The 20900-nt window shown below is 53.1% G+C and overlaps 1 protein-coding gene across 1 annotated transcript in view; it reads left to right on the top strand.

Annotated features, from left to right (window-relative positions):
- Positions 1-4392: 4392 nt before the first annotated feature.
- Positions 4393-20900, top strand: part of SLC12A5 (solute carrier family 12 member 5) — a 28601-nt gene continuing 12093 nt past the window's right edge. Inside the window, exons 1-11 of the mRNA XM_059407131.1 lie at positions 4393-4853; positions 10416-10510; positions 10803-10934; positions 11263-11409; positions 12839-12893; positions 13387-13517; positions 15285-15526; positions 16464-16675; positions 18287-18457; positions 18752-18850; positions 18992-19049. Coding sequence (XP_059263114.1) covers positions 4802-4853; positions 10416-10510; positions 10803-10934; positions 11263-11409; positions 12839-12893; positions 13387-13517; positions 15285-15526; positions 16464-16675; positions 18287-18457; positions 18752-18850; positions 18992-19049 — 1394 coding nt within the window. The 5' untranslated portion in view covers positions 4393-4801. The remainder of the gene's footprint in view (positions 4854-10415; positions 10511-10802; positions 10935-11262; positions 11410-12838; positions 12894-13386; positions 13518-15284; positions 15527-16463; positions 16676-18286; positions 18458-18751; positions 18851-18991; positions 19050-20900) is intronic.

Consider the following 20900-nt stretch of genomic DNA (forward strand, 5'->3'; position numbering starts at 1 on the left):
GAAGGGGTTGGGAGAGGTTTGGCAGGTCACTTGTGCATGAGCACTGTCTTTAATTCTGGACCCAGGGCATGGGGTTTGCTCCTGGAAGTGCCTACTGCTGCCAGGGGACCTACCAACTGTAGTGGGGATGTAACTGACAACAGATGGGGGTGAAAGAGACAAGTCCGAAGCTGAGCCCTGAATCCACCATGAACCCTGGGCGGCAGCCCCTGTACCTCAGTTGCCTCATCTGTACTATGGGGAAGTTGGTGATGACTTGGCTGGACAGAAGTGGACCTGGGGCTGGGTGTTGCGGCTCTGAGCGATTTCTGTACCCCGTTATACCGTTTTCCACTGTGCCTCAGTTTCTGGTGGAGCAAGACGGGACACTGGAAAGAAACATGGGCCTGGATTAAGACTAACAGGATTTGAGATGTGTTCCCACAAGTGAGAAGGAGCTGACTTACGCTAGAGAGATGGAACAAGACCCCAAAATAGCCCATCCACGCTCTTCGCTCGGGCTCTGTGGTGTCGCCTTAGGGCACGTTGGTTTCCCTGTCTGAACCTCAGTCTCCTCGTCTGTAGTCCAGAGGAGGTGAACAGGAAGCTATCTGAGGGTCATGCTAGCCGTAAAAATGCTAGGATTCTTTGGTGGTCTAGAAGGGTGAAGTTCTCTGCCTCCCCCATACCCAAACCTCATGTTTCAGTCTCTCTATCTGTAAACTGGGAAAAATGACACTGAGTTACTGGTATGAATATCTGATCTGGAGATCTCCAGCCTGTTCAGGGTGTTCTCCAGTTACCCCCTCCTCAAGCTGGGACTCAGAACCTCACTGCCCAGTACCTCAGCCCAAGGTGAGCCCTGGGAATCTCCATGGCAACAAACTGGTTATGAACGAGGCTGCAGTTGCCATGGTGACGGGCTGCTCTCTCTCTCTCTCTCTCTCTCTCTCTCATCCCCCTCATCTCCCCTCCCCTCTTCTCAATGAACCAGAGCGATCTGCGGGCACCAGCTCTCCAGGTGGGGTGGGGGTGGAAGGGTGACTGCCGTGAGAAGGGGGTCCAGTTTGAGAAAGAGGAAAGATGGGCTGAATCTGTAGAGGAATGGGGGGCTGTTGGGGTGCCATTGCCATGGTGACAGGGCTGCAGCCTGTTAATTAAGCCCCTGGTTGCCACGGAGACGATGGTGGTTGACGTGCTCTGCGGCGAGCCCTGTGTGTGTGGGGTGTGCTGCGTGCTGGACTCATCAGTTCACTGAGAGGACGGGCATGTAGTTTGGGGAGAGGAGTGAAAGAGGGAGTTCAGGGCCTTGGCTCCTGGAAGACAGAGCCGGGGTGGCTGTGTTAGGTCACGGGGGTAATAATATGCGGATAAGGATGGATAGGGACTGAGCCATAAGCAGGAATACTGTGCCTGCCTTCTGTGGAAAGAAGTCAGGTGGCTCCAGCTTCAGTGGATGGAGCCCGGGACTGGAGGTCAGGGAGCCGGGTTCTAGTCCCCAGTCTGCTGCAAGTTTATCCCATGAAGAAAATTTGTATCTTTTCATCTTTGGACTCTAATTTTCCCATAAATGAGGGGGGAGCAAAAAATAATTTATGAAGTCTTCCAGTCCCCACATCCCGAGACTTGGGCAGCTTCCCTGAATTTTTTTTCTCTCTGCAAAGCCTACGGTGGGACGGGGGTAAAATTCAGAGTTCAGAAACAGGACCTTTTCCAGCTCTGCATCTTGTGTGGCTTGAACAAGAGAGTTTCCCTAGCCCTAGATCTTCCTAGGGCTCTGGGTGGAGTTGGGATGCTAAGCTGGCAGCCGTGTTCTCAGAGCTCGGAGCTGAGGGTCACCTTGCTGGTGACCTTACCGGCCAAGGCCAGGCTGACGGTGCAGCAGGTACCTGCAATGGTGTCTTCTCAAAGCCACACTGTAGACGGTTGGTCTGAAGGCAGAATGGGGGCCAGGCTCCTTGAGAGGTAAGGGGTGGGACTCCAAGGGGTAGGGTCTCCCCTTGGGGCCATCTCCTTACTTGGTTTGTGCTCCTTGGGGAGAGCTCTATGGCTTTAGTCTGCAATAAATGGAGAGAGCACTAAGTTTTCAGAGTGGGAAGAAGTCCCTTGGATTTATGCAACCTAACCCTTTCATTTTGCAGATGGAGATACTGAAGCCCAGAAAGAGGAGCTTATTTTTTCCCAGGGATACACAGAATTTGGGGGCAGAGGACAGGATAACTTCACTATATCTTGAATTCCAGTGCCTTGTGAGATAGGAACTCTGGCAAGGGTTGGTACATGGGGTCCCCAGGGGAAGAGGAATCACTCCTGCCTTCACCTGTACTCCCCTGGGATCTAGATGTGGGTGGGCTCAGTTCCTGAGTGGCCAGGGCTCTGGATCACAGATGAATGGAAATACCTCCAGGGGAATATCCCAGATCTGAGATTGCTGAACAAAAATCTCAGCCTTTAATTTCTTTCACAGCACTTCTCAGACAAACATGCTACACATTTTGCTATGTTACCTGTCCCTACAGCGTAGTGGAAAGCCATAATGCCACTGCTAGTGCCAGTGACGGTGCAGGGTGTGGGTAGTGGAGTGCTTAGAAATTCCTGAACACGGTCTATCCACCTGCTATCCTTTTAACCCCTGTCATCCATCCAAACTCATCTTACTTTGTGTGTGTGAGAGAGAGAGAGAGAGAGAGAGAGAGAGAGAGAGATTTTCTCCCTGGGAAAGCCAAGACGACCACTTCTTATACCTTGTCTGAATAGCTAGCTCTCCATCCTAGCAAGTCCTTCCAGCGCCCAAAAAACCCAGTGACAATGATACCTTATTGGTGGATCCCTCTAAAGCCCTTTCCAGTCAGCTGCCAAAGACTGTGATTGACCTGATCTGAAGCCACTGATAATTGTGTGCAAGGACTCTGAGTGGCGGATCCTGTTGGTGGCTCTGAAGTCATGTCCCAGAACGGGGTCTCTAGTCACGTGGATGGCTTTTTAGGACCCTTGAAGATCTGCTGGGCCTACCCCCCGTTGCAAGCCGAGGGGCCACTTCAATCCTGCACCTGCCCCTGCCTGGCCGCAGGAAAAGGGAAAGAGCTTGTCTCACACCTTTCCCTGTACCCCTTTTAGTAGCCAAGAATCAGAGACGGCTCTGCAGTTTGGTTTGACTCTATCCTTCTCCCTTCTATTGGAGACAGGACAAAATTTTGGAGGAATATATGTTGAGGAACTGTCCTTAACTAGAATAAAGCGAACTGATTCTAGACCAAATCCTGCCATTCACTGGCATTGTGTGTCCAAAGGCTGTCATTGCTCTTCTTTGGGCCTTAGCTTTTTCATCTGTAAGATGAAAGTTGTCCATTAGATAAGATGATTGATGTGATCCTCTCTAGCCCTGGAACTCTCCTGAAACTTAGAGGGCCAGTGCTGGGGGCTAAGAGTGAGTCTGAAAATGCTTTCCCCTTGGATTTCCCGTGCTCTCACCCTTGGATGTTTAGATATTCCAGAGACACAAAGGGTCCAAACCTCCGATGCTTCTTCCTGAGATGTCTCCACCACTGGCTCAAGTCTGGATTCTAGGGGTTCTCCCAGAGAGGTCCCAGGACACTCAAGCTTCTAGAGGACTGGTGTCAGGGGAGGGGGAGGGACACAGAGAGTATGCTGGCTCTGGAATCCTCAGAAAGCAATCCTGGATTAGGGGATTAGACACTCCCGCCCCAGGAGAAAATCTGATCCCAAACCGACAGGCGGCCTCATTCCTCCCTCCCCCACTCTGTCCCTGGCCAGCCTCCTACCAGCCTGCCCTCCCTCAGGGCTGCACCATCCCCAGTGGGGAGTCAGCCATCCTTGGAATCTCACTGGTGCCTTCTCTCCTCCTCACCACATCTTCCCAGGGTCATTCTACAGTCTGAGGGTCCCTGTCCGTGGTCTCCTTCCCTGGGGGTGAAAATCTAGGACTCAGTCTAAGAACAATGAGAGGGTTCACTGCAACTCCTCAGGTTCCACTCTTTTCATTTTAAGACAGGATGAGCCAGACAGTTCAGCCTAGTGATCCTGAACCCCTAGGGGCAGCACAGTGCTTTAGTTAAGGGCTCTGGCCTCAACACCCCCACCGCCCACCGCCGTTTCCAACCTCTTGAATAGCGATTTGGGAAAGGGTCTGGTTTTCCGCTTCTCTTCAGGGCTGGCCTCCCCAGCTTTGTAGACAGGCTCCCTAGGGACCAATATCCCACGGCGCCCCACCCCCGCCGCCTCAGTACTTCTCGCTTTCCCCCTAGGGGTCACCCCAGACCCCCAGCCAGGCAGCCGCTGCGGGGCCGCCTCCCGGCGGCCGCGACCTAGTTCCCTGCCGTTATTTTTAGGGCGCGGGATGGCACCTGCCCACGTGCCGGCCCCGCCTGTGCCGGGGAGTGGGGGGCGGGCGGAGCTGCGTCTGCTCGTGGGAGGCGAGGCCCCGGTCCCCCGCAGCACCCCCTCCATCCCACCGTGCAAGCCCCCGGTTTTCGTGCGAGGGGGCCTCCAGCAGCGCTCTGCCCGCCCCTCGTCTCCTCTTCTTCCTCCCTCTCTCGCTCCCCCCCAAAACCCCGCCAGTGGCTCACGCCTCCTGCATACGGGATGAGGTGAGCAGCGCCGCCGCTGAGAGGGGGCGCGCGCGGGTGTGAGCGTGTGTCCGTGTGCGAGTGTGTGTGCGCCGGGCGGGCGGGCACTGCAGCTTCTTCCTCCGTGGAGCGGAGAGCGAGAGAGAGCTAGAGCGAGCGAGAGAGCGGCGAAGGCGGGCAGAGGGGCGCGGGCGAGGCGGAGCAGCCATCCCCGGGCCCGGCGCCGCGCCGCCACCATGCTAAACAACCTGACGGACTGCGAGGACGGCGATGGGGGAGCCAACCCCGGTAAGCAGCGGCCCGGGGGTGGCGAGGGAGGGGGCGGCGAGGCGAGGAGGCAGCTCTAGGGTTAGAGGCAGAGCGGGGGCCGTCTCCTTCAGAGAAGAGGCTGAGACTGACCGGGGCGGTGGGCGCCCAAGGCGGCCTGGAGCCCCGCTCCATTGGAATGCGCCAGGCGCTGTCCGAGGTGCTGGAATGCGCCGCGCCCCGAGCAGGGCTGGGGGCCCCCGAGGTGTTGCTGTTGCCCACAGCCCGGGGGCAGACGTGGGTTAGCTAAGCGGGGGAGGCTGTGGGAAGAGGATGGAAGAGCTAGAACGGGCTGACGTGGACCTCGACAGGCGGGTGGAGGGTTCCTTCCCCAAGAAGGGACCCCGGCGTCCTGGCGCAGAGCGTTGACCGGCGGCGCGGGGAGGGGGTGGGGGGTGCAGTCTGCTGCAGTCCCTCGCTCTGAGACTTCCAGCTGAAAGGTGGGGGGAAGGTGCCCATGGGGGGTTGAAGCCATATGACAGCCCCCGTCCGGGCTGCGGTGTCTCCTTAAGGGGACACTTGGTGCAATCCTGGCCCCCTCCCCCAAAGCTGCCCGAGGTCCGACCTCAGACTGAAGCGTGCCTCCTCCGGAGATTTTCGGCTCTACTTTGCAGAATCTCCCTCTCCCTCTCGCGTACCCATGGGTTCCTATTCAGGACGGGAAGCAAGATCACCCTTTCTTCCCTCATTCCCCTTCCTTTCGGCACCCTGGGATGACAGTGAGGTTTCCAGGGCGGGGGAAGGGGGAGCCTTTCTAGTCAGCTCTGCTAGCTTCCCCAGTGAGGCCTCAGGAATGGGGTCCCAGCAGCTGAATCCCCGGCGCCGCGGCGCGGACACTGCGGACGCGCTGCGGTGGGTGCGGAGACTCGCTAGGAGCCCAGGGGCTTGAAGCAAGTCCTTTTGCTGCTCTTGCTTTCCGCCGCCCTCCTCCACGGTTTCCCTGCTTCGAGGTCTTTGGGGCCAGCCACCCCCTTGGGCTCCCAGGCCCCCCGCCGCCCCCCAGCGGTCTCAGCCATCCATCACGGCTGTCAGCCGCCCCCACCCCCCACCCTCCAGCGGCGCTGCGTCCCTTGCGCACTAGCGCGCCTCCCGCTCCGGCTGTCTGCGCTCCGAGTCTTCAAACGCTCCCCTGGGCATTGCTTGACCCTCTGAGCTGAAACTCTTGCAGACCTCCCCGGGGGATGGCCAAAGAGACCCAAGGACTGAAAGAGTGGGGTCTTCCAGGGACTGGGAGCCTAGACTTGAAGTGTTCCGGATCTTGGATCCAAGTCAGAGCCAAGTGGCCGCTTGGGAAAGCTGTGGACACCAGGTTCCCCAATTCTTTGTCTAAGACCCCCTTTTCCTCCCTGAAGTAGAGTGGTATACAGAGGTTGGAGCCACTGGCTGGCCAGCTAGCTTATCCATCTCTCCGGTGACCTGGGGGTTGCCTCATCCAACAGCAGCCCCCCTCCCCAACAGGGAGGCTTAGGCTATGGATTTGGCAAAGTCGAGTCTGCGGCAGATCCAGGCACCCCGATGCGGTGCCCAGGGGAAGAGTTGTGTGTGTGTGTGTGTGTGGGTCATTGCCATCTGGGATCCCCTTCAGATGCCTTCAGTCTGAGGACAGGGGCTCAGCAGGAGAGATAATCTCTGCCCCCCCCCCCCCCCCCCCCCCCCCCCCCCCCCCCCCCCCCCCCCCCCCCCCCCCGCACAGAGTATTGTCCAATCCCCCAGCCCCTGCTTTCTCTACCCCTAGGTTTTTGCATTTCTGGGTCTTGGGGTTTCCATGGGGTCTCAGGAGGGCTAGAAAAGAGGCATTTATGTGTGTGGAACAGGAGTGGAACAGGAACTCCCTTTGGTTCTACCCACTCCCCATTAGTTTCTAGACTCAGTGTAGACGGTCTGTCTGCAGACCTTCTATCTCTGTGTAGGGTCCAGGACCTGGAACTAGAGTGGCCAGGACCTGCGTTGGATGTTTGGGTTCCCAGAGAGAGGCAGACTCCCAGCGATGCCCCAAGATGTTCGTAGGGGACCTAAGCACCTGCTGGGCTTGAGGGAAGAGGGTCTATCAGACCAAGAGCCTCTGCCATCTCTGATCTTAGGTTCTTGGGGATGTAGGTGAAGACCTGGGTACTGACCCCAGGGAGGTGGTACTATCCCGAGGAGTAAGAGGGCTCCTCTGGACTAAAGAAGAATCCTCTGGACTAAAGAAGACCCCTATCCCCTTGGGGTCTGACGCCCTCCCCCACTTCCCCAATCTGGCTTGGGGATTCCCCCAGGCCTGGTCCGAGGCCCCTGGGGGAGGATCCTTAGCCCGCGCCGCTCGCCTGTTTCCTCCCCTGGAGCTCTGGCCGCCGCAGCTTAATTGAAAGCCGATTCGGGCTGAGAGCTCCCAGGGGGCGGGGGCCGGGGCGGGGGCCAGGCGGAGAGGGCTCAGCCTCAGTCTGGCCCTGCCTCTCTCGCGCGCGCCACTCGCCGCTACCCATGAGCCTGCGTCCTGGCTCTGAGGATTCAGGGCGAGTTCCCCTGGCTCCTTTGAGAACTCCTGAAGCTCGCCCCTCTCCCCGCAACCAGTGCGCTCGCCGTTCCAAGGAGGGGATGAAATCAGCCCGCGGCAGACGCGGCCGGCGGCCTGGTGTCCCGTCCAGATGGCGGGTGGAAGGGCGGGACCCAGGACTAGCCTATCGAGCCGTCCTCTCCCCGGCCCTCCGCTCCTATCTGGGATCCGGCCCCGAGCCTGGCTCCGCGCTGCGCGTCGCGTTACATAAGCGGCTGCGGGCGCGTGGCCGCCTCGGCTCGGCGCTGCGCTCTCTGCCCGCGCGGTCGCCATGGAGACCGGCGCGGGGCTGCCTAGTAGCCGGATCTCCGGCCAGGACGCCCGCCTTGCCGCCCAGCACGGGCCCCGGGACCCCTTGAGGGAGGAGGGGCTTGGGAGGGGGCGTGAAAGGCAGAGAGGAGGGGCTCTCGTGTCCGGCTGTTCTGGTCCCTGAGCGACGCCGCCGGGAGAGAGACCCAGACCCACAGGGGACTTAAATCTTGGGGCTTGGGGAGGGGCATAGGATGGGGACCCCGGTCTGGGTGGAGCACCAGATACATGAATAATAATCGTACTCATAATAGCCCCAATAGTTCCGTTTATGTGCCAGGCACACCCAATACGCATTATTTCCCCTAATCCTCAGGACAGCCCTGTGAGTTAAGTACAATTATTATCCCTTTGCAAAAGAGGAAACTGAGGCTTAGAGAGTTTAAGCGACTTGCCCAATATATTGACACAGCCTAGAAAACTGGGACTGGAGCCTAAATCTTGACCCCAACGCTTTTCCTTAACCACCAAGAAATTTGCTCTCATTCGCCTCAAACCCTCTTGTACCCTCCATAGTGTGGTTAGAATCTGAAACATCTTGTCAGCATTTGAAAAGGAGGAGGAACCCACTTCTCTTTTTTCATTTCTCATGTTCTCTGGCCCCTGACAGCTCTTCTGAGACCCTGGGGGTTTGGAAGGGAGCCTGGGGGAATTTACTTCCGAAGACTCCCCCTGCCCCCAGCATTTATTATGTGCTAGGTTCTCACTGTGGAAAAGGTCTGTCATTTCCAGAAACTCATATGTAAGAAGGAAGAGGTGATGGTCTCCGCCCCCCCCCCCCCGCCCCCATTTGGGAATCAGGAGTCCCTGCCTGATGGATGAGTGGAGGTGGGGGCAGGAGAAGTTGTCCCTTGATTCGGTGAGGCATCTCTTTCTTCCCTCTTCCACGACTTTGAGTCAGGCTGAGATTGGATTTGTAACAGGTTGTGCTCTAGGGATGGACCCCTGCTGGGTGACTAAGGAAGGTTTCCAGGAGGTAGGAAGAATGGGGAAGGATTTGGGAAGATGGAGGTGGAGAGAGACATGACAGGAGATGAGGGGACCGGAAATTCAGAATACATAGGGCCTCAACGTCATTCGGGATTTATTTATTGGAGAGTCTCCCCAGGGTCTAGAGAGATGTCTGCTACTGGGATTCAGCCCTAGAAGTGAGAAAGGATGCTGGCTGAAGCCAAGGTTAGGTGCCTGTGGGGGTCTCCTACATCTCTTTGAAAGGACCTCTCCTAGGTGTCCAAGAGCTTTTCTCCTTGGGTGATCTCAGCCAGATACATGGTTTCACACACTTCCTCCACATATTCTCATGGGTTACCATCATCTTTTCTCGGCCCAACTTCTTTCCTGGGTGCCAGACTCTGTATATCCAAGTGGCTTCTGGACTTACTTGCTTGAGTGTCCTATTCTGCCCTACCGTCGATTGAATTCAGCATCTTCCCCACCCTCCGTCTCTTCTCTGCCCCTGTTAACTAAATAGCGCCGTCACCCACCCATTAACCTATGCTAGAAGCCCAGGCATTTTCCTGATTCCCCCTTCCCACCTCCCCAAACATCTGGCATAGAAATATGCGCCAGTAATTCTCGAGTCTGCCCTTTGTCCTGCATTGCTCTGGTCTGGGTCATCATCAGCCCTTGCCTGGATTGCTGAAAGTCTCAAACCAGCATCTGTGTTTCTTCATCTAAAGGCTAGAGTGGTTGCTCTAAAACACAGCTCCCTTCATGGCACTTTTTTGCCTGAAACTCTTCAATGATTTCCCCTTGTCCTCTGGATGAAGGCCCAAATCTTTAACATGGTCTGCTAATCATTTAAGGACCCAGCCCACACTTTTGGAGGCTGAGCTCTTCATAGGTGAGTCTCCACGTTTCAGCCCCTCTCTCCATGCCCCTTCGTCAGACTCAAGCCAGACCAAACTTCTTTCAGCATCTCTGACCCACTCTGTTCACTCTCCCCTCTCAGCCAGCGAACATGCTGTTCTCTGTGCTGGAACAACCTCCCTCCTCCCTCCCGGTCTAGCTCTTACTCATCCTTCAGTTCTCAGCCTCCTCGTCACTTCCTCTGGGAAGCCTTCCGTGACCTCCCAGGATGGGCTGAATGCCTCTCCTGTATTCCCACAGTCCCTTGTTCATCTTCTATGACAGAATTTACCACTCTGGGTTGGAAATTCCCACATCCTAGTTTATCTCTCCTGCCTGTGGGTTCCGTGTGGCAGGGACAGTGTCTTGGTCTGTGTTTATCCCCCCCTCCCTCCCCACGCCCGTATTGGCACATGGGAGAGAGCCAGTGAATATGTGTTGACGGAAGATACATGAGGAGCACAGAAGATGCCAAATGGGTCACTTCTCCAAGAGGTGGAGTTTCCTTTGGGCCTCGGGCTGTAGTGTTCTCTATCTTTGCCTCTGGGAAAGAGCATGCTTCCATCCCAGAACACCAGCAAGGTCCCAGGTATGGTCAAGGAGGGGAACCAGGAGAATCGAGGGTGTCCTGGTGAATGGAGAAGGACCCCCAAGAGCAAGGAAGCACTCACATGTTCATTAAAAACTGGGCTCTTTGTACGTGCTGTCCGCTGAAACAGCTCAGCGGGATACCATTAGCTCCGTTCAATGGAGGTTCAGAGAGTTCAAGTGGCCCCGCAGCTGGATGGGATGCTCGGGCAGAGGGATGACAACCAGCTGACGCCAGACCCCTGGCTCCTCTGCCTTCGCAGGTGATGGCAACCCCAAGGAGAGCAGCCCCTTCATCAACAGCACTGACACAGAGAAGGGAAGGGAGTACGATGGCAAGAACATGGCCCTGTTTGAGGTGGGTTGCTGGGGCGCGCCCCCTCCCCATTTCATTTCCCCGTTCATCGGCCATCCCTCCCTCCCTCAGGAGGTGTCCTCCTCTCCATGCCCTCCTCAGGCCCACCCTCTCCTCATCCTGCCATGTCTTTCCCTGTTTTCCATGCTCGTTCGTTCCTCCTCTTCCCCCGAGTCATCCCAGCCCCCCGTGGTTCGAGATCCTTGACCCCACCTCTCCCGGCCTCCTGCCATGTAGCCTGCCTGTCCCTTCCCTAGGACCTTGTGTCTTACCACTGCCCCCCCTCCCTCCGCAGGAGGAGATGGACACCAGCCCCATGGTGTCCTCCCTGCTCAGTGGCCTGGCCAACTACACCAACCTGCCCCAGGGAAGTAGGGAGCATGAAGAAGCAGAAAATAATGAGGGTGGAAAAAAGAAGCCAGTGCAGGTGAGGGCCTTGGGGAAAAAAGGATGAGGGAGGAAGGAGGGGGGGGGGGGGGAGAGAGGATGGGGAGACAGAAGAGTGTCCACTGAAGGGGTGGGTGATGGAGGCAGAGAGCTGGGAGTTAGGGGGCAGAGGGTGAGGAGGGGTTGGGGGATGAGGGGTAGAGATCAAAGAAGGAGGGGAGAGGGGGAGGGGTGGAGCACCAGAGGGCAGAGGGATGAAGGGATGGGGGTGGAGAAAGGCAGAGAGATGGAGAAAGGGGAGAAGGAGTGGGTCTGGGGTGTTGGAGGTGATCAGCAGCTGCCGGAACTGACAGTGGCCTCCTCGGCAGGCCCCACGCATGGGCACCTTCATGGGCGTGTACCTGCCGTGCCTGCAAAACATCTTTGGCGTCATCCTCTTCCTGCGACTCACGTGGGTGGTGGGCATCGCGGGCATCATGGAGGCCTTCTGCATGGTCTTCATCTGCTGCTCTTGTGTGAGTGACGCCTTCCCCTCCCCGCTCCGGACCGCTGGGCCAGAGCAGGAACCTGGGGTGGGGCGGGGGGGGGGGGAGGGAGGCGGGGAAGCATGAGACCTGAGCTTTTTATAGGAACCACTGCGTATGAGCTTTGAGAGTAAATTAGGTCTGACTGGTCCTTCCTGCATCTCACAGGCTGCTCCCCGATGGCCACTAACCAGGTTTCACCTGGTTCTGTGTTTGGGTGTGTGTGTGTGTGAGTGAGTGTGTGTATAATTACACAAGTAATGCAGATTCATTGATGAAAAAGATAGGCGTAGTGAAGGAAATCAAATCCTTCTAACCTGGAGCTTTGAAAACCGCAGTCGTTAACATTGTGGTCGGCCCCGGGCTCACAAAAAATGGCAGCGTGGGTCACAGACAGCTTTGTAACAGGATCCTTTCCATCCTCCCTAAAATATCAAATATTCACCAAACACCTCCTTCTCGCCATGTTTCCATTTCCTCGCACGCGACCCGAGAGCCACCTCTGCGTGTGTGGTAGCCAGGACTGACGCTAGTACCCCTATTTTATTTCTTTTTCACTTTTATTTTGACGGAATTTCAGACATGGAGAAAATTTGCGAGAATAGAACAGACATTAACCCATTATCGTTTTTATTCCCTTCTCTAAGTACCGTTTTCCCCTTGAATTTGAGAGCAAGTTGCAGACATGATGCCTCGTTATCCCAAATCCTTCAGTGTGTGTTTACTAAAAACGAGGACATCCCCTTACATAACCACAGTGCAATGATCAAACCCAGGCAACTAACATCGAGACATTAACGATGTCTTAATAGTGACCCCTTAATCATGGTTGAGCAGCAGGCCTCATTCAGATTTTGCCAATTGTCCCAATCATGTCCTCTGTAACTGGAGGAAACTCAAGATCATGTTTGTATTCATTTATGAGCTCGTTTTAGCCTCCATTAATCTGGAGCAGCGCTTCCTTCTTTGTTTTTCATGGCATTTCCACTCTGGAAGAGCATGGATCAGTTAGTCTGTAGAACGTCCCTCAGTCTGGGTTTGTCCCACATCTGCTGAGGATCAGATTCAGCGTGTGCCTTTAGGTAGGAAGACAGCACGCCTATTTTATCGATAAAGACACTGAGGCTTAGAGAAGTGAAGGGACTTGTCCCAGGTCAGACAGCTGGTCAGAGGCCAAACTGGGATTTCCAGAGCTCTCTGATGAGCACACGTAGCTTGTGATGCTTCCGTGTGCGTGGTGAATAAGAGGTTTTCTTGACAAGAAGGACTTGGCAGGAGTAGAAGTTGGAACACGACCAGGGAGAAGCTCAGCAAGGACTTGTGGGTTTGGCAGGTGTTTATGGGGTATAAGGTTTGGCCTTTACCCAGGGCATCGCGGCCCCTGCCCCAGCTGCCACTCTGATGATCTCTCTCCCGACAGACAATGCTCACGGCCATCTCCATGAGTGCTATTGCAACCAATGGAGTTGTACCTGGTATGTGATGGGGTTTCTTGGAGGGGGAAGGGGTCTGGATGTTTGGGAGGGCGGCCTGGATGGGTGGAAGGAGAGACAGGGCTATGGGGTTTATGGGCCTTCAGGACCAAGAGAGACAATACTGCTAACCTGGGGGCTGGGCTGTGATCCTGGTGGGGTACAGGGGGGCAGTGGTATTAAGGGGAAGGTAGGGAAGCTGTTTATGGAGTTGAACAGGGCAATGCCATATTTCCCTTTGCCTGAGACCCTCCTCTCTGTCATCCTATTTTTCTGAGCCATGACCTCCTTAGAGGGGTAATTAGCTACATGGTAATTAGTGCAGCAAAATCCACTCAGAGTGGCTGGCTTAGTCTCCCACCAGTCCTAGGGCTGCAGCCTGTAAGGCGTGAGGCCCAGAACAACTCCTTTCTCACCTCTGTCCCTGAGCTCTCTCACCCCTAACGGCAGCCCAGCTTCCCTCGAACGACTCGCTGACACCAGGTTCTTTCTGCAGCTGGCGGCTCCTACTACATGATTTCCAGGTCTCTGGGCCCAGAGTTTGGGGGCGCCGTGGGCCTCTGCTTCTACCTGGGCACTACCTTCGCTGGGGCCATGTACATCCTGGGCACCATTGAAATCCTGCTGGTGAGAGGGGTCGAGGAGAGGGTGTGGGGTTCCAGGCTGTCAGTCAGTTTACTAATGCTCCCTGGACACCCCCTAGGGAGAGGTCCAAGCCCCTCAATGAGGCCAAAAGGAAATCAGATGTGGTTCTGTCTTTTTTTTTTTTTTAAGATTTTATTTATTTATTTGACACAGAGAGAGAGAGATCACGAGTAGGCAGAGAGGCAGGCAGAGAGGGAGGGAGAAGCAGGCTCCCCACCAAGCAGAGAGCCTGATGCAGGGCTCGATCCTAGGACCCTGAGACCATGACTTGAGCCAAAGGCAGAAGCTTAACCCACTGAGCTGCCCAGGTGCCCCTGTGCTTCTGTCTTTTAAGAATTCACAGTCTAGTTGGGGAGACAAGATACAGTAATTACGTAACCGAACAGCTGCTGTTCATCGGGCACCCACTGTGCTCTCAGCAGAGTTCCAATCGCTTTACAGTCATTTTCTTGAATCCTCATGAGGATTCAGTATTATTATGCCCATTTTACAAATGAGAAGCTCAGAGAGGTGACGACTTGCTCAAGGTCACTCAGCTACTAAGTAGTAGAGGTGGATCAATAAGAGTAAAATCGTGGTAGAAATAATAATAATAATAAAAAACTGATGTCACACAATAGCTGCGTCTTGGTTGCCTGTCACGTGCCTGGGACTGCGCTGGCTTCCCAGTGCGTGTTCACTGTCCAGGGCTGGTGACCAGTAGGCTGCGAAAGAGAAGAAGGATGTGCGGGAGCCGAGTAAAGAGACCTGTTAGGAGTAGCGACTGATGAGAAGAAGTCAGGTTGCTGGTCAGTATTTGAAGGGGAGGCTGCCGATGTGGGTCTTGGCTCTTCGGGCCCCCTCTGTGAAGAGGTAGGAGCTAAGGAGGGTTGCCTGGCACACAGAAAGTGGGGCTGACATTTTCCAAGCCCCTACCGTATCCAGGCTCCTTGGCCTGCAATTTATCATTTTAGTTTGTCCTAACAACAGTTCCATGAGTTAGATAATGTCCCCATTTTACAGAGGAGGAAAGTAGAGTTTAGGAATTTTAAGGAACATGTGGAAGGGATATGGAGCTGTGCCTTTCTGACCCCAAAGCCAGTGCTTTTCCACTTTATCGCACTGTCTTAGAGAATGGAAACTAAAAGATGCAGCGTCTGGTTTGGGGGCAGAACGGAGGAGTCTGGGGCCAGGGAGGATGGATGGTGAATAAAAGACCCAAAAAGCCACATTCTGAGAGGATAATAATAGACCTCCATGACTTAAAAAATTAAATAATTTAAAAATTATTATAAAAACAGTTCAGACCATTGGGTAAAACTGCCAATATATCAGAGAACATAAAAAGGGAAATAATAATTGCCCGAACAAAATCATCATTAACATTTTGGTGTATTTCCTTCTATTTTTTTTGGTTTGTTTTACAACATGATATTGTATTTTGTCTTTGTAAAATAGATCTGTATGGGTTTCCCTAAATAATTAGAAGCTCCCTTTGTAAATATCATTTATAAATGAAAATAACTTTTCTAAGAATAGCAACATATTAATATTTGGTATGGGAATTTTAGAAGATACACATGTGCAGAAAGAATACAGATGATCACATCTCCTCCTATCAGTGGATGTCATTTCCAGTCTTATGCTACTGTAAATATGCCGTGATGAACATTTTTTTTTCCCCAAAGTGTCTTTCTGCACTTTGGGTTATATCCTTGGGGGTGATTCTTGCTGTGTCACTCACCTGACCTCCTTGGCCCTCTTCTGCAGGCTTACCTCTTCCCAGCTATGGCCATTTTTAAGGCAGAAGATGCCAGCGGGGAGGCAGCAGCCATGCTGAACAATATGCGTGTGTATGGCACCTGTGTGCTCACTTGCATGGCCACTGTGGTCTTTGTGGGCGTCAAGTATGTCAACAAATTTGCCCTTGTCTTCCTGGGTTGTGTCATCCTCTCCATCCTGGCCATCTATGCTGGGGTCATCAAATCTGCCTTCGACCCGCCCAACTTCCCGTAAGTGCTTTTGCTCTGAGCCTAAGGCATTGTCTTCCTCCTCCCTGGCTCGGTTTCTGGGTCTGCAGTGCCAGCCCCTGCCCACCTCCCTCTCCTCATCTCTCAGAATCTGAGTGATTGTGGATTCAGAGCAACCTCCCTTTGGAGCGAAAAGCTCTCCTGGTTTGGGGGGAATCTCTGCAGGGTGGGGTAATATGTTCTGCAGGTGGGCAGAGTTTCCCCTGTGAGGGTCAACTACTTGCGGGTGGGGGGGGGCTTAGGAAGAACCATGTGGGACGATTTCTTTTTTTTTAAATTAAAAAAAATTTTTTTTTAATTTTTAAATTTTTTACAAACATATATTTTTATCCCCAGGGGTACAGGTCTGTGAATCGCCAGGTTTACACACTTCACAGCACTCACCAAAGCACATACACATACCCCCCCCAATCTCCAAAACCCCCCCCCCCTTCTCCCCCCCCCCCCCCCCCAAGTGGGACGATTTCTGAAGGGATGACTCTCTATGTTAAGGGAGCATTTCCTGGATGGGGACAAATTCCTGGAATAGGACAACTTATTAGTGTTGGACACCTTTTCTATCATGGGCAAGGTCACAGAAGAGAGGGTCTAGGGGCTCAGATGTCTGTGGGCTGTGCCTCTTTCTTAAGGACAGATTCCCTTTCATGTCACTGCCAGGATGACGCACGGAGGCTGTTGTCCATGGTGCTGAAACACAGCGTTGCACTAAAACGGTGCTTCTTGGCGGTGGCTGCATATTAAAATCGTTTGGGGGAGCTTTGAAAAAACACTGATTCTGGGCTCCATCCCAACTAAATCAGAATCTCTGGATATGGGGCCCTGGGATCTGTGTTTTTTAGAGCTCCCCCAGTGGTTCTATTGTGAAGTCAAGACAAGGTTATGTCCTTCCCCCATCTTCCTCCCTTGTTTCTCTCCCTAGGATCTGCCTCCTGGGGAACCGCACACTGTCTCGCCATGGCTTTGATGTCTGTGCCAAGCTGGCTTGGGAAGGAAATGAGACGGTGACCACAAGGCTCTGGGGCCTTTTCTGTTCCTCCCGTTTCCTCAACGCCACCTGTGATGAGTACTTCACCCGAAACAATGTCACGGAGATCCAGGGCATCCCTGGCGCCGCCAGTGGCCTCATCAAAGGTCTGGGGGAGGGAAGAGGGCTGGTGTCCAGGAAACACTACAGGGATTGTGGGTTAAACGGTCAGGATTAAGGAACTCTCCTTGGGATTCACTTAAATTCAATGAGTTTTAATTGAGCACCTACTCTGGTCCATGTTCTGTCCTTTGTATCATGGAGGAATATCAGGGAGCCTTCAAATATCTTACCACCTAGTAGCAAAGAAAGTCATCAGTTTAACAACTATTCACTAAGCATTTTCTTAGTTTCTAGGACTGTGCTAAGCACCAGGAATACAGAGTAAATAAGTCACAGTCCTTGGCTTCAAGGAGTCTAATAGCTGACACAGATGTATTTGCAAATAAATGGCAATTTGAGTAGATGTGCATTCAATGAACAAAGACCTCACAGCAGAGGGACCAGTCATGTGTACAAGGTGGCAAGACAAGCCTTCCTAGACTCATCTTAGAAGAGTTTTGAGGGAAAAATAAGAGATTTTGAGTTATACTAGGGGAATAAAGGAATTAAGGGAGAAGAACAGCTTGCCTGAGAGCATGCAGACAGAGAAGAGCATATTGTGTCCTTCCAACCACAAATAATTTGGTATGACTGGGGCATAAAGTGCAAAGGAAGGAGAGGCAAGAAATGATGTTGAAGAGGCTGGCATAAGCCAGATTGTGCAGGCCTTGGAAGCCATGTTGAAGTGTTTGAACCATGTCCTAAGGACAATGAGGAGCCACCAAAGGGGTTCAGATAAGAGAAGAACTTGGTCAGCTCATCATTTCTAAAGGTTCACTCTGGCTGTTAACATGGATAAGGTAAAAGGGAGAGAGAACAGTGGCAGGGAGTCCAGGAAGAGGGTGATGCTGAGTCCAGGAGAGAGATGATGGTTTTCTAATCTAGCGCGATGGAGTGATGTCAGTGGGCGTGGAGCTGCAATTCTTCCCCATGACTGTTTTGTCCCCCAGAAGACATGTAGCAATGTCTAGGGACAATTTTGGCTATCACAACTCGATGCTTGTTACTGGCATCTAATGCATAAAAACCAGGATTTTGCTAAACATTCTACAGTGCTGTAGGACAGCTCTCCATGACATTTTGGTCCAAAATGTCAGTAGTGCAGAAGTGGGGGAACCCTGGAATAGAGAGAAGGGGCATATTTGAGAAATATTTAAAAGGAATAGTGGGCAGAAGTCGGAGATGGTTTTGAAGTGGAAATGGGCAGGGGAGCAGCTGAGGGCAACATAAAACTGTCTGAATTGATGGTGGTGGTGCCATTTGTTGAGACAAGAGGCACAAAAAAGGAGCTGGTTTGAGGTGGCTGGGTGCTGAGATCGGTTTGGGACACAATGAATCAGCCTGAGAGAGCTCTTTATATGATTTTTTTACCCCACTAGACAGGACTATTTGAGGGCAAGGACTAGATCTGATTCACGTGCAAAGCCTCTGGACATGGCCTGGCCCAAAGCAGGAGCTTAGGAAATGTTGGTGGAAATAAAATAGAGCCAAGACCCCAGGGAAGTGAGAAGTGGTTGACACTGACCCTTCCTTTTTGCCCACCCCACCTCCTGGCCCTAGAGCTCTAACACCCTGACTTCTGGTCTTCCTCCTGAGCATCCTCTCTCCCCCCACAGAGAACCTCTGGAGCTCCTACCTGACTAAAGGGGTGATTGTGGAGAGACGTGGGATGCCTTCGGTGGGCCTGGCGGAGGGCACCCCTGTCGACATGGACCATCCTTATGTCTTCAGCGATATGACCTCCTACTTCACCCTGCTGGTTGGCATCTACTTCCCCTCAGTCACAGGTGAAGGGGAGCTCAGAAGACTCCTGGGACTGATGGGTGGGGAGAGTCAATAATGATGTGAGAAATTTCTTAGTCCTACAATCTCATCACATGGGCAGGAGCCAACAATCCAGTTCCCATTGCACAGATGAGGGAATTAAGGCCAGGAGAAGCCAAAGAATATGGCCAAGGTCTCAACACCAGTTGGTATGCCAGGACTAGATCCCAGGCTACCTGACTCCGGGGTTGGTGTCCTTTCTTCTTATTCTGTTTGGTCTCCTGTGGACCCTGTCCTAGCTGTTCCTCTGTTCACAGGGATCATGGCTGGTTCTAACCGCTCTGGGGACCTACGGGATGCCCAGAAGTCAATTCCCACTGGCACTATCCTGGCCATTGCCACCACCTCTGCTGTCTGTATCCTGCACTGCTGGGCTGGGAGCACCCTGGGCGGGGAGGCCTGGGGGGAAGGCAGCTTCAGCCGCTGCCTCACCCAGCTAGCTTGGGAAGAGAAAGGGGAATGTCACCCTGGAGATTCTCCTTCATCCTCTACTACAGATATCAGCTCCGTTGTTCTGTTTGGGGCCTGCATTGAGGGGGTCGTCCTGCGGGACAAGTAAGTAAGGGAATCAGGGCTGATTCTGTCCTGGGTGGTGGGTATAGGGGACTAAATTCTGGGAAACAGACACAGCACGGAGTGCTGAGCCTGTGCAAGGGGAATTGTGGGAGGAAGGTCTCACAGGGTTGCTCACAAACTTACCTCATATTATATTTTATCTTGCTCAAGAAGCTTGGATGGTGTCTCTCTCTCTCTCTCAAGGATAATACTACTTCCCCCCCTTTAAAATCGATGAACTCATTTAACATTTCCTAGATGTCTATGTGTTGGTTGTTATCCAGAGTTCTGTGGGGGGAATAAAGATAAATACATACTTTTTGTCCTGAGGGAGCTCTTTGGGGGCTGGTAACCATGCTCAACAACAGACTTGGAATGCAGCGTGGCAAGGGTGGGATAAAGTAAAGTAGAAGCGCTCTGGTTGTGCACAGGACACAGCAGCCCTGTCCCCAGGGGTGCTGGAGAGGAGGAGGTGATGCTGGAAGTGCCTTATGCATGCTTTCTCATTTATCCTCTATTTATTTATTTGGGTTTTTAAAAAAGGATTTTATTTATTTGAGAGAGAGAGAGAGAAGCGGTGAGAGAGGAAACACTAGCAGGGAGAGTGGGAGAGGGAGAAGCAGGCTCACCCACCGAGCAGGGAGCCCAATGCAGGACTCGATCCCAGGACCCTGGGATCATGACCTGAACTGAAGGCAGACACTTAACGACTGAGCCACCCAGGCGCCCCCATATCCTCTTCACTTTAAATGTTGTGTAGAGATTACTTAGGTGACTAGGCGTGGGAAGGGCATTCTAGGTGGTGGAAATAGCATGAACAAAGGTAGAGAAGAGAAACAGCTCTAGGGTGTGTGTGTGTGTGTGTGTGTGTGCACATGCACGTGGGTGCCTGTAGCTATAAGCAATTCAGAGCTTCTGGAACATACACTTTTGAAGGGTGTGGGCATGCGCCACCAGCAGGGTGAAGTAGGAGGTCTTGTCACAGAAGTCAGTTTCCATGGTGCTGTCCTGGCTTCTGTAAGGGCTGGGGGAATGGGAACATGAGGCTGGAGCCAGTCCTGGAAGCCTGATTTTTGGTACCAGGACATTAGAGCTTTATTTTATAGAAAACTGCAGGCACCCTGACAGGTTTTAGCAAGGCAGTGACCTGGCCAAATGGACAATTTGCATATATTACACTTATTCACTTTTGAGGGCAACTTAATCAACACTTATTTCATTTAATCATAGACCTCCCACAAGATCGCAAGGGATTCAGCAAGTCATCCAGTAAAACCCTTCATTTGATTCTCGTAGTCCTTCAGCAATGGCCCATTTGAGCATAACCTCTGGTTCCACACTCTAGTCACAGGGCTCTCTTTACCGACCTAGGAGACATCTTCCAACTGAAGATAGTGCCATTGTTAGAAATTGCTCATCTTTGATGTTCACACCACACGACCATGACCACGCAGTGAGGTTGGAACCCCATTTTTCAGATGGAGGCACAGGTTCTAACAAGGTTCTAACAAGCTAAGAGATTTGGCCACATTAACATAATATTACACAATTGACCATTTACTGTGATCACTCTTAGTATCTTGTTCCGGGCATATTGCTGAGCATTTTACCTGTGTTATCTCCTTTTATCTGGTCATCAATCACGTGAGATGGGTTTATCATCATTCTGTTTTACCACTGAGGGAGCTGAGGCAAGGAGAGGTTAAATGAGTTGTCCAGGGTCACATAGAAAGTGTCCGGGGTATCAGGAGCTTTGTCTCCTCCCCCCGCCTTGCTCCCTTAGAGCCTAGGCCTTCGGTGGGCACACAGCTGGTCCTGAGGCTGGTGTAGGAGACGTGCCCTTGAAATTGA

This window comes from Mustela nigripes, chromosome 7 (genome assembly GCF_022355385.1).
Source record: "Mustela nigripes isolate SB6536 chromosome 7, MUSNIG.SB6536, whole genome shotgun sequence".
Taxonomy (NCBI): domain Eukaryota; kingdom Metazoa; phylum Chordata; class Mammalia; order Carnivora; family Mustelidae; genus Mustela; species Mustela nigripes.